At 45.7% G+C, this 13,224-nt stretch overlaps 1 protein-coding gene across 2 annotated transcripts in view; it reads left to right on the top strand.

Annotated features, from left to right (window-relative positions):
* PIP4K2A (phosphatidylinositol-5-phosphate 4-kinase type 2 alpha) overlaps positions 1-13,224 on the top strand; it is a 189,353-nt gene that overhangs the window by 161,205 nt on the left and 14,924 nt on the right. For both annotated transcript variants that reach the window (XM_053225381.1, XM_027073613.2), the window contains one exon: positions 11,738-11,851. In XM_053225381.1, the coding sequence (XP_053081356.1) occupies positions 11,738-11,851 (114 nt within the window). The remainder of the gene's footprint in view (positions 1-11,737; positions 11,852-13,224) is intronic.

The raw sequence follows: 13,224 nt of genomic DNA, 5'->3' as shown, positions 1-13,224 counted from the left end.
CTTACGTTCCCGTGGGGCGTCACACAATCAATCAGTGGCAGAGGTGAAACCTTCCCTTCGTCTGGGGTTTGTGTTTTTACTGTGCGTTTTGATGTCTTGGGCCTTAGAAAGGCAAATAGTGATAACTGACATTTGTGGAGTGTAAACCTTACACGAATTCGGTCGGATCATCCTTACCACCAGGTTGGTGCTCTTACTACTTCCTCTGAGTAAATGAAGTTAGTTCGCAGACAGGTTCAGTAACTTGTCCAGAGTCCCCCAGTTACGATGTGATACAGCCAAGGGTCTCAGCCCAGAGCTCACATTTCTGACCACTGTGCTGTTACCCTCTGAATGTCTGGCAGCTCTCGGTCTCCTGTTTTAAAAGGACATAGCATCAAAGATTCTGGTTAATCCCGTGAATCATGAAACATTCACTGCATTGACAGAAACAATGTTTCGGAGTTAAATACGGTGCTAGAGCAGTTCATTCTGAGTCTTGATCTTAAAATTCTTAAAGTAGCGACATCAATGGTTCGGTTTCATGCTATGTTGGCAAGTTGCCTCCGTTTTTGTTTTTGTTTTTGTTTTTTTAATATATAAACACGGGCGACCTCCCTGTGTCTTACACCGTGTACACATTAACGCGGTCCACACGATTGCCCTGGGGAAGAATTCCGTGCCCTCTACTTCTGTCGGGGCGTGGGGTTCATGACAAGTCTTCTTCCACAAAGAGGAGCTCCACAAGGCCACCCGCCTGCCCGCCTGCCCTTGTAGTTTACAAGTGCTCACCGAGCAGGGGCGAGAGGAAACACCTTAAAGATAAGGAATGTAAAAGTAATTCAAATTTGTCATTGGCGGAGGCGACGCCCCCCCCCCCCCCCCCCGCCCCTGCATCGGCAGGAGGGCATCAGGGCTCTCTGATGCGGAGGTTTGTTTATAATCTGGCAACAGCTGAGGGAATGGTCACTAAACTGTCCTACTAAAAAGAAATGAAATGTATTAATAGAGCTGAGCTCCTAAAAACATTGGGTTTTCAAGTTCTAAAACACGTCTTTGCCCTTCTTGCCCTCTCAACTTTCAGGTTTTCTTTCCACGAGCAGTGGATATTTCTCATCTCCCAAAAAACATGCTATTCTTTTCGCAAGTAAAACCATTGATGTCATCAAAACAGCCGCCGTTAGATATATTTATTTTCTGCATTTTAGCCTTTCACGAATGGAATCCCGTGATGTGCCAAGAGTCTTCTCACTGCTTTCACCGTGTAACTATATTCTCCAAGAAAAAAAAAAAAAAAAAGATTGTCACGGTGCAAAGGATAATTTTCGTAAAGAATCCCCACGGCCTTGGCTTGATTAGTAATCTGGCTTGTGAGTTTTCCCTTTCATTTGAATCTCCATAACTGTCTTCATTGCCCAGACTTCCAACTTGTTGGTGACAAGTTTTGAAACCGTCATTTCAAATATTTAGTGATCTAGGTGCAGACAAGTCCCGTCCCCTGATTTCAGCTCCCTCGTAATTAGTGTGATTTGCATTAGCATCATAATGAAGATGGCGCTGAGGGAAATAAAGAAGTTCTGTTGCAACAATAATGGAATCACTTTCATGGCAACAAGTATCAGAACACGTACATACAGATGTCTTGAATTTAAAAAAAAAAAAAAAAAAGACCAGGGCTTTTTTTTTTTTTTTTTTTTTTAAGCCGTTGTCAGATTTTGACAGCTGCTATGACTTGTTTTATTCTTTAATTCTTTCCTTTTTAATGGAAGGGCATCTTCCATTCATGGCTCCGGCAGTTTACCTCCTCTAAATGAGACCGAGAAATGCGAATCTCCCTGGTGGTCGATCTTTTCACAGCTGCGCTGCGATTCCAGTGTGACATCGAATTAGTAATTATAGCTGAGCGGACTGCTTTTTACAAATGACAGCCCGAGCCACGCTGCCAACAAGCAAGCCACTCAGCAGGGAATCTAGGGAAGTAAAAGAAAACATAACTGGGCTCACTTGATTTCTGGGGGATTTGACCTGACTCTTTAAAAAGCCCATGTTCTTGAGCGAGAGAGTCCTGGGGACTTACACAAATATGCATTTTGTTCATCGCTCTGCACAGTTCTTCTTCAAACTCATGTCTGATTTGCTTGGGTGAAGTAAAGCCTGTGTAATGGAGTCACTAGGTCGCAATAGGAAGACTGCTTCTACCGTAGAACCTTCTAACTGCTTCTGCTAACGTAGAACCTTCTCCCTGGAACCCATGTGAAAGAAAACAGCTGTCCTGCAATTGACATTTGTATAACTATATCGGCAATAATCATTGTTGACACTTTGATAATGGGCTACAGAAAGCTGCCTTGTCGATCCCTGGGCATTGTGAATTGCACTGGCAATTAAGTGAGTGTCATTGTCTCTGACACTTTACCTATTACTGACCGAGGCGTCAGGCGAATTCATCATTAATACCCTTACATCGAAAACTGCTTTCCTAAGCCAGTTTCCAGCATTTCTTTTGCGATCTTTACATTGTAGCAAATTGCGATTAATTCCTCCCTCTGTCTGGTTCTTTGGGATGCAGGCAAGGGGACAAAGACGCTCGGAGCATCGAGCACAGCAGCGTGTCCTTCTGGGAATCTTTCTGCTGTCGGCTGATGATCGGTTAAAGGTAGATTATCACGGGTTCTAAGCCCTAAACTCAGCTAACGCTTTAACCTTCTTCTGTAAACTCCCTTTTCTCCCCAGGTGGAAGCGAATCGGTTCCCATTGCCAGCCAGTGTTAGAAACGCCTCTTCCAGCGCCCAAAGTGCAAGGAATAGGTTCCTGCCAGGGCAGGAGCGGGGTCTGTTTCTCGGACCTCAAGTTAAAGGCAGCGGCACTAACATCTGCCTCGTGGCCCAGAGAGGGTTTATAAAAGGGGGTTTGGGGAGGGGGGGGTGCAAAGAGCATTAGTGGATCTGAGTCCCAGCCCCTGCTCTGGCGTTAACGGAAGTTCGGGGTGTGGGGATCAATCATTCCACTTGGTCGTCATTCATAAGATTAAAAGATTTGATTGTATCACTGGTTCTCCTGCTTCCGTGCTGCAAGATCTCTCGTTTCAAGTGAAGCTTTCCCCTCCTGCAGAGATGCAGGTATTAGACTTGACTTTGAGGAGTCCTGGACTTGACTGACAGTCACTAAAATCCTGTCTGTTCTAGGTATAGGTGAAGGTGATTGCTGTGGTTAATGGAAAAAATGTTTGGAACTGTCCTATTGTATTAGCAGATGTAAGGACCCTCTAATGTAAACCATGGGGGTGATTCTGGGAAGTGGAGTTTTTAAGATTCAGTTCGTTTGGAATTTGGTAAGAGTGGCAGGCGGAAAAGAGAGAAGATAGCACAGGCAGTGACTCTGCTAGGTGACAGCACCTGCCAGGTGACAGCATGAAAGTCCTCAGGCAGGTCTGGCTTGCAGTCGTGTATAAACTCCTAGTTGCCTTCGATTCATTTTTACTGCTCTGGGATGAATCCAACCCAGAGTATCCCAAGCGCACAGGGAGCAGTGCTGTTAGATAGGGAATTTTTTTTTTTAAGCTGAAAACTCTTAGTTCCAGAAAGAGTCAGGGTGGAGAGAGGACTTTAAGATTTAGAATGGGACCTGAATTTAAGGCAAGCTGTTGCAGATGCATACTTACTAAAATAATAAAATTGTGATGTTCGCTATGTTAGTATTAAACCAGAAACTATATAGTACTTAGCAAGCTTCTTCAGTTTTCAGACTCTTGAGATTTCTTACGTCGTCACCATCAACATTTGCGCGACAGAATCTTCTGGTCAGATCGCAACCACCTGTTTTGTGTGTCTGGCATGCAGGTTAACTGTCACGTCACAGCCTGTGGAGGAAAACCAAACTGTCACCATTGACATCGTCACTTACAGGGACAGGCCCTTACAGTTAAAGGGCCATCATGTTTTGAAAAGTATGACAATATCAGAAAAGCGGTAATTTCACATTTTAAATATTAGCTTGAAAATTTTAGGCAGGGGCACCTGGGCGGCTCCGTCGGTTAAGCATCCGACTTCAACTCAGGTCATGATCTCACGGTTCGTGAGTTCGAGCCCCACATCAGGCTCTGCACACTAGCTGCACAGAGCCTGCTTCAGATTCTCCCTCTCTCTGCCCCTCCCCCCATAAACAAATAAACATTAAAAAAAAAATAGGGAAGCTAAATAACCAACATCTGGGCACTTGCCAGCCTTAACAGTTTTTTTTTTTTTTTTTTTAATGTTTATTTATTTTTGAGACAGAGAGAGACAGAGCACGAACGGGGGAAGGTCAGAGAAAGAGGGAGACCCAGAATCCGAAACAGGCTCCAGGCACTGAGCTGTCAGCACAGAGCCCGACGTGGGGCTCGAACTCACAGACCGCAAGATCATGACCTGAGCCGAAGTCGGATGCTTAACCGACTGAGCCACCCAGGCACCCCTAGCCTTAACAGTTCTAAGTGGCCAAATCATACTAGGGCTTAGCCGGTTTTGTGTTACCGAATTGCAGCGCTGTTTGACAAGGGTGTTGAGGCATATTCTCTTTCTACATTTACACATAGACAAACAAGTTCAAAATGAAAACCACGCACCTTTCACATCCAGCTGCTGTACATTCTCACTGTGGAAATTACAAGGTGCAGGAAGAGCCGTCGGGTCACTTCCCAAGCCACGGACGTATGTAAACATTCTGCTTATGTTGTGAAAGAAGGTCGTTACATGTGCTCTTCGTGAGAAAGCAACTGTCGTCTTGCTATTTCTGTACGAACTTTACCCACATTCACCCATTTGCCTTTCCAAATTTCGTGTATCAAATTTGTGGCTTGGATGTTTTGAGAAGCAGAACTGACTTTATTGTAAATCTCTAACATCTCTGATTACCCTAAAATTGATACCATATACGTGATGTTATTCGATCAGATTCTCTTTATCCTAGCTCCAGTGTAAGGATTACCTGAAATTCCCTCCCTCACAGAAATATTTCTGGACAATAGATTTTCAGCCTCACAGACTGATTTTTATGAAGTGTTTTGGAAAGCCTGGGGAAGGGCGTTTTATTCTTTTTATTTTTTTTATTTTTTTATTTTTTGCAAACTTTATTTTCATGTAGGTGAGCCTTGAATAACAAGTAAATCAGGAACATAAGCAACCCCGAACATGAGACAATAATTAGTACATTTTTTTTTTTTTAATATTGTGTCTTTGGCTCCCAATGTGACAATATGGCCCATCAAAGGGACGCCAGGCAGCAATTTTTGATGTCGGGGTTTACAATTAGACGTTTATTTTTATTTATTTATTTTTTCGATGGTTTATTTATTTTTGAGACAGAGAGAGACAGAGCATGAACGGGGGAGGGTCAGAGAGAGAGGGAGACACAGAATCCGAGACAGGCTCCAGGCTCCGAGCTGTCAGCCCAGAGCCCGACGCGGGGCTCGAACTCACAGACCGCGAGATCGTGACCTGGCTGAAGTCGGACGCTTAACCGACGGCGCCACCCAGGTGCCCCAGATATTTGGGGTTTTGTTTTTTTTTTTTTTTTTAGTGTTTTTTTGACTCCTCTGAAAGATAATTTGATTTCTTAATCTCACTGAAATAACACCTCTGTATCATTCCTGGCTTTCCTAACCCTTAAAATAACCAGGGTTAATTAACTCCATGCACGTGACAGCAACCATGTATCAAAGCACAGAACCCAGTGAAACAGGCAACTATGTATGCAACCCAATGGGATCATCTCCATTGGAAAAAAGATGTGAATCCTTTAGGTAAACATTTAGTTTTGGTTATGTCTTCACAGAGCATTTGTAAAATTTTTAGTAATTAGGAATTTCTAAGTTTTTATGAAAAGTGCTAAAAATGTTTATATTAGAAGGGCAGTTCTAATGCCTTGTTTTTTGTTTTTTGTTTTTTGTTTTTGATCTCCTTCCCTCCATGCCTTCTACCCTTGCCTCCTCTGCCCCCCGGGGATCCGTAATTTCTCTCTGGCCACCGCCTTCGCTCCTGGGTCATTGTCTGCTGAGCTGGTGACAGAGGCACACTCTCATTTCTAAAACTGAGAGTTCCAAATTTGGTGGTGGTTAGGTCTGCAGATTTTTCCCTTTTTTTAATCTCAAAGCCCTGGCCAAATCTGTCCTTAGAGATCATTTATATCTTTTACGGAACCCTAGGGAATAGTAAGTAATTCTATTCGGAAGCATCTATACATTTAAAATATCCACGTGTTGGTGACCTTCAGGTTCCGACTACAGTCTCATGTACGTCCTGACTCTCACGGCCATGTTCGTTTGTGTTTAGTTACACATAAACCGTTTGGGCCATGACCAACGTTGTTACATAGCATGTTGCTTACTGATGAGAAGTAAAGACTTGGAAAGAGACACATTAAGTAGCTGGTTCAGAACATCAGAGCCAGTATGACAATGTTACCTACGCCAAACGTTTTGAAAACCTTGCTCCGGCCTGATCGGCAATGAGTTTGTCTCTGCCTATGCAAGCCATGCTTGAGAGCATGCCCAGCAAAGAACCCTGACGATGTTTGTATATAACTCCCCACGTGGCAAGCTCGACCCTAAGCTTTTTTTTTTTTTTTTAACGTTTATTTATTTTTGAGACAGAGACAGAGCATGAACGGGGGAGGGTCAAAGAGAGAGGGAGACACAGAATTTGAAACAGGCTCCAGGCTCTGAGCGGTCAGCACAGAGCCTGACGCGGGGCTCGAACTCACGAACTGTGAGATCGTGACCTGAGCCGAAGTCGGACACCTAACTGACTGAGCCACCCGGGCGCCCCAACTTTTGATGTGTCCGAACTCACAGAATCGTCACAACAGCGCCGGGGTTCTTGCCGATCCCCGTTTAGAGAGAGGAAGCCAAGTCACAGGGAGGTTAAGTAACTTGCTCAGAGTCACACAGCTGATAATTGGAGCAGATGAGATGTAACCCCCGGCAGCCGGGACCCAGTTTGTGCTCATAACCTCACGCTTCAGTCCCGGGCCCGTGTAGAAACCCGGGCCATGCCGGACGGGCCCGCCGTCTGGCATGAATGACGCAGCAAGAAAGTGGGAGGGACATTCGTCCTGCTAATTTTGTCCCAACCATGGAAGCAGGGTAGGCCGGTCGCCAAGGGGACAGTGTCTCTCTGCTGACACCTTTGGCTGTCTTTGCGCGTTTCCAGGCCACAGTAGTGGGGGTGAGTGCCATTTCGGGGCTAGCCCACCCCAGTAGAATCCGCTCCTGCAAAAGGGAGAGTCACCTTGCCTCGTTAAACTGGGCCGTGCTGGACTCTGTGCTGAGCTGGGTTGGACGCAGCCTCCCTCGGCTGGCTGGGGCCTGGGAGCAGCTCCTGGCGGGAGTCCCAGCCCAGGGCCGGGCAGACCGGGGAGGGCCATGTGGTAGATCTTTCTGGGCCTCGCCTCCCGGCCAGTGTGGTACTACAGTTCCCTCATTACACTTGGGGGCTCCCAATCTACACGGAACTGGCCAGGAGAACTTGGTTCAGAGGGAATAAATAAAGACTTAACCTAGCCCAGAAAAGTTGCTGACCGCTGGCTGGGAGCCAGCCTTGGGAGTGCAGTGAAGAAACGATTCTGAGCTGATGGCTTTAGCTCTGGTGGTTTCCTCCGCCCTCTGGCTGGTTCTGCATTGACCTGGAAAGGGTATGAAAGACACCCGTTAAAGAACCAGGCCGGGGACTTCGAGGCTTTCAGAGGTCTCCTAAGTGCAGATAATCCGGTTGCGAAGCAAAGGGTAGACTGCACTGCTGCCCACAGTGGCTTCTGTGCTGCTCTGTGGACCTCACCTCTGTGGGCCGTGAACACCGCGAGTTTATTAAGTTCATTACTTCATCGCGTAGTGGTTTTCTTCACTTTAAAAAAATGTGTCTTAAATATAAATGCCTCTCATTATCAGAGGGATGTATTGAAATTGTTCTACCAGCTAAGTAATAAGAAGAAAAAAGAAAAACCAAAAAACAAATTATTTTTAACGTTTATTTTTGAGAGAGCGTGTGCAAGTGGGGGAGGGGCAGAGAGAGAGGGAGACACAGAATCTGAAACAGGCTCCAGGCACTGAGCTGTCAGCACAGACCCCGACGCAGGGCTCGAACCCACGAACCGTGAGATCATGACCTGAGCCGAAGTCAGACGCTTAACCGACTGAGCCACCCAGGCGCCCCCCGAAAAACAGATTCTTAACTATAGAGAACAAACCGATGATTGCCAGAGGGGAGGTGGGGGGTGATGGGGGTTAAGAGCACATTTACTGTGATGAGCGCTGAGTGATGGAATTGTCACATCACTATATTGTATACCTGAAACTAATATAACACTTTACTGGAATTAAAATTTAAAAAAAATGTTTTGTTTTAAAGCTAAGCAGTAAGGTTTGCTTGAGCATGAATCATTGTCAGAGGACTTTATCTTTGTCCTTTTCTTTAATTTTTTTAAAAGAAATTATTTTAGGGGCGCCTGGGTGATGCAGTGGGTTAAAGCATCCGACTGCGGCTCAGGTCATGATCTCACGGTTCGTGGGTTCGAGCCCCGCATCAGGCTCTGTGCTGACAGCTCGGAGCCTGGAGCCTGCTTCGGATTCTGTGTCTCCCTCTCTCACTGCCCCTCCCCCGCTCATGCTCTCTGAAAAATGAATAAACCTTAAAAAAAAAAATTAAAATTTGTTTAAAGTTGCATAATCTCTTCTAAACTCAGTTTCCTTGTCGGTATGAATTTGAGAGAAATAGTTAAGATTGTTGTGCAGAACCAGGGAGATGATGCACTTGAATGAATTGAGGCACATGAAATGCTTATTAGCACCGTACCTATGGCTGCTGGTGCTGGTGGGGTTTCCCCCGTGCTGCCCATAAGGCAACAGCCTGGAGGGTTCCAGAAACCTGGCCTGGGCCCTGGCAAGTAAGGGGGTGGAGCCAGGATCCGGACCGTCCCCGACATCCTGGTGCTCCCACGCTCTTGCCCCACCACAGGCACTTGGGGGTGGGGTACGCGTAGACCAGTGTTGGGTTCCTCCAGCAGCTGCCCCACTAAGGATCTGCCTTTGCCTCTTGAGACTTTCGATAAGCCCTTAAGTCTTTTAACCAATCTGGTTGCCCTTTTTAAAACTTGATCCAATCTAAATACGTCCCTAGTGCCTGTGAAATTCACAAGCGAGCTTAGTAATACAGTACAGGGTGCCCGGAGTTTTACGAGGTAGGATTAAGTTTTCCCTGTCACATGAAGTAACCCTGCTGGGGTAAACCTGAAACGGCATTCACCTTCATTAATGTGCCTGGAATTATAAACACCTATCCAGCGTGTCATTTACTGCCTCAGCCGGGCTCCGACATCGCTGGCTTCAGGTTTCCCTTTTGCTCACACAGAGACAGAAATCCCTGTGCCCTTCTTGTCTTACACATACGAAGCGAGTTGAGGCAGATACCTTAATCCTTAACGCTGCCCCCCGCCCCCCCCCCCCCCCACACACAGACGCCCACGTCGTCCCCTTGGAGAGTCCCCTCCATCTCTGTTCCTGGGTGGAGACCTGGCTTCAGCCCTTTCTCCAGGGGCGCCTCTGGTTCCGGGTTTGGGGCAGTGAGAAACCCTGGGTCTGTTCAACTTCAGATCCTTGCGCTTCATTCTCTGAAACTTCGTTACGTTTATGATTCCGATGGAAGAACTGAGGGCTCAGTGCGGTTGACCCCAACATTTCACGTTAATGCGCTGTCTTCACATTTAGGGTTTTTCGTGTCACGTTTATGACATTATTTTCAAGTTATTAATGACACATTTAGGGAGTTCATCTACCAGGCCCCTCCCATAGCTTTTGGGAACAGCGGCATTGTGTTTTTATTTCCTCAAAACTCTGACTCCGCATAAAAGTATTTGAAAGTAGATCAGTGTCCCCCAAGAATGCTGTTATTCATCTGTCCATTTTGCGTATTCATGCTGCCTTATTTAAAAAAAAATTTTTTTTAATGTTTATTTCTTTTTTGAGAGAGAGACAGAGAGAGTGACAGAGCATGAGCAGGGGAGGGACAGAGAGAGACACAGAATCTGAAGCAGGCTCCAGGCTCGGAGCTGTGACCACAGAGCCCGAAGCGAGGCTTGAACCCATGAACCGTGAGATCACGACCTGAGCCGAAGTGGGACGCTCAACCAACTGAGCCACCCAGGTGCCCCAGGAATACGATTATTTAAAGTGTCAAATGTTTGGATCTCTGATCTCTGCTATACCTGCATTGTAGAAATAGCTATTCTGGCAGTAGTCTTATCAAAAATTGCAAAGCTTCAAATTTTGGCGAAGTTAAAAACAAGTAGCAAAGCTACAGATTTGTAATTGTGTAATATATGTGCATATATGTATATGTTCAGACAGATGTGAGCAGTTTACATAGAAGGAAAAGTGAGAAGTTTCAGGCATTTGAGAAATGGTTCTGCAGGGGCGCCTGGGTGGCCCAGTCAGTTCAATGTCTGACTTCAGCTCAGGTCACGATCTCACGGTTCGTGGGTTCGAGCCCCACGTCCGGCTGCTTCGGATCTTCTGTCCTCCTCCCTCTCTGCCCCTCCCCTGCTCGCGCGTGCTCTCTCTCTCTCAAAAGTAATCATTTTTGAAAAAGAAAAAGAAAACTGGTTCCACAGATCTGTGCAATGGGTTTTCCTTTATCACTCTGAATAGCGGGGTAGGGCAGTGTGGGGAACAAGAAAGAGAATACATTCTTTCCTTGGATTATTTTTTTTTTTTTCATTTAGCTCACACTTATGGAAAAGAGAGCCATTCAGACATTCATTAATATGGTAAGAAAGATGATATCTTATATTGGATTCCTTTCAAGTGGAAGAAATAAGCTATGAGTTGCTGACGGGAGCGGGGAGGGGTTTTAATTGGTCTTGAACTCTCCCAAAATGCAGGTTGCACGAAGTTAAATAGAATAATCCACACGAGTTTAAAATTAAATGCCCATATTATCCTGCAGCATAAGCTAGTTTTGTTCTGCTTGTGACCCGTGTTTCGGTCGTCCCCCCCCCTCGTTACTTTGCGTTGATCGGGTCAGCGTAAGTTCCATTTAATCGCCAGCCCACCACCCTCTTGTTTATTTGTAAAGGACAGAACTTCTCATCTTAGTATGTTTTGTATTAAAAGAAGACATTTTCCTTCGGCATTGCCCAACTGCAAACAGAATTTTCTTGGCGGGGTGGTGACCAGGAAGGCTTAGAAGGACAGGTGGCTAACCTCTGGCTGCATGATCTCCCCGACTGAGAAATTAGATATGATTCTGGATGGTGCTTTTCTGAGGCCAGATAACGTGTTATTTGTAACATGAACCCGGCAAAGGCTACCCAAAAAGCGTCGGGGGCGTGGAGTTGGGTTGTACCAGTAAGAAAATTGAAGGTTCCTGACAAAGAATTCCAAGAATACAAATTCTATACTTAGAAGACCTCTTGTAAGAAAGTGAATCCAGTCAGGTTCATGCCCACGAAAACCATGACATCTGTTACTAAACTTCATAATATGGGGTATGTGTGACCCTCCACTCCTGGTGGGAATGCTTCCAGCGGCCGTAGCTCACTGGTGCCCCCTTGCGGTATTCAAGCCACTTCGCATGTTGTTGCCTTGGGTAAAAGACTCCCACAGTGAACGAGGGGGACTGTTTCTGGGGGTGGAAACTTATCCTCCGGGGACTGGAAGACATACGTGTTTTGTTTTTTTTTAATTTTATTTTATTCAAGCTTCTTTCATTCTTTTTGTCATTTGCTTTAGGCCAAAGAGCTACCGACCTTAAAGGATAATGACTTCATTAACGAGGGCCAGAAGATTTATATTGACGACAACAACAAAAAGGCCTTCCTGGAAAAACTGAAAAAGGATGTCGAGGTAAGAAAAATCAGTATAAAGGACGGCCCCGTTGTAGAAACGTCCGCCGTCTGGGCTGGCTTCTGAAGCTTCTGCAACCGAGGCCAAAATGCCTGTTGTACGCGATCAAAGTCAGGTGTAAGCAGGTGTATCTCACGCGTGGTCTGGTTTAGAAAAGAGCGCCTGAAGGCCTCTGCCGGGCATCGCCCCGCTCGGGTTCCCACCTTCTAGTTGGCAGGAGGGTCTGTTCAGTGGAAGCCCGCTCGCGCCGACTGCCCGTGGCCCCCAGAGTGAGGGTTCCGCGGAACCATGGTGTCCCGTCACGCAGCAGAGCATTTCAAGCGCAGACGTTCAGGAACCGCATCTCGGTGTTCGTGAACACATTCCCGGTCACCTGATGCTTGAACATTTCCAGCAGTCTCTGTGAAAGTAGCCCCACTGAGCCTTACACGTCGTGGGAACGGAGCAAAGGTGGCTCCTGATACCAGTGGCATGGGGGGGGGGGGGGGGATGGTTGTGACACATCAAATACTGTGTGAAAATGGGCTTTTCATCCATAATGAAGTTTTCTTTCTTTCACTGTTATTCTGGTTAAGAATGAGAAATGTACTTTTCCTGCTCTCCCGTTGGACTTCCTGTTATGCATCTTTTAGAAATCAAGCCGGGAGAAGTTATTTTCTTGAAATTTGTTAGGTTTGTAAGACAGTGCAAAGAGAATTCTGATTTAGACAGTTACTGAACTAAGTTTTGCTGAGCTGTTAACTTTTGTTCGTACGTATGCGTGAACGTGGTATACTTTTTATTTTTTTTACTTTTATTTCTTTATTTTTTTAATACTTATTTTTGAGAGAGAGACAGAGAGAAGGAGAGAGAAGAGTGTGAACAGGGGAGGGGCAGAGAGAGAGAGGGAGACACAGAATCCAAAGCAGGCTCCAGGCTCTGAGCTGTCAGCACAGCACCTGATGCAGGGCTCAAACCCACAAACTGTGAGATCACGACTTGAGCCAAGGTAGGACACTCAACCGACAGAGCCACCCAGGCGCCTCTGTTTTTTTACTTTTAAAATCCAGTCCCCCACACAGCAATACAGCTCTACTACTTAGAGGCTTTGTGGAAAGTTCTTTTCATGTCATCAAACAAAAACAATTAAAATGGTTTGAGCCAAAGGATGAGTGTGCATTAGACTGTATCCCCCGCGAGGGCTGAGCAGTTTTTACAATATTCTTTTCACTGTTCTAACATCTCTTTCATTGTAAGATACCCAGACCGATTGAAGGAGTTCATAATTATTTTCAGGTCATGAATTTATTCTCATTAAAAACGTTTACCTGTTTTGTTTTTTTTTTAACCTAGCTCGTGTATATACTTCAGTTAGAACCTAAATATTGTTTATT

This window comes from Acinonyx jubatus, chromosome B4 (genome assembly GCF_027475565.1).
Source record: "Acinonyx jubatus isolate Ajub_Pintada_27869175 chromosome B4, VMU_Ajub_asm_v1.0, whole genome shotgun sequence".
In the NCBI taxonomy this organism is placed as follows: Eukaryota; Metazoa; Chordata; class Mammalia; order Carnivora; family Felidae; genus Acinonyx; species Acinonyx jubatus.
Note: the sequence above shows the minus strand (reverse complement) of the source record. Positions and strands in the feature narration are given on the sequence as shown.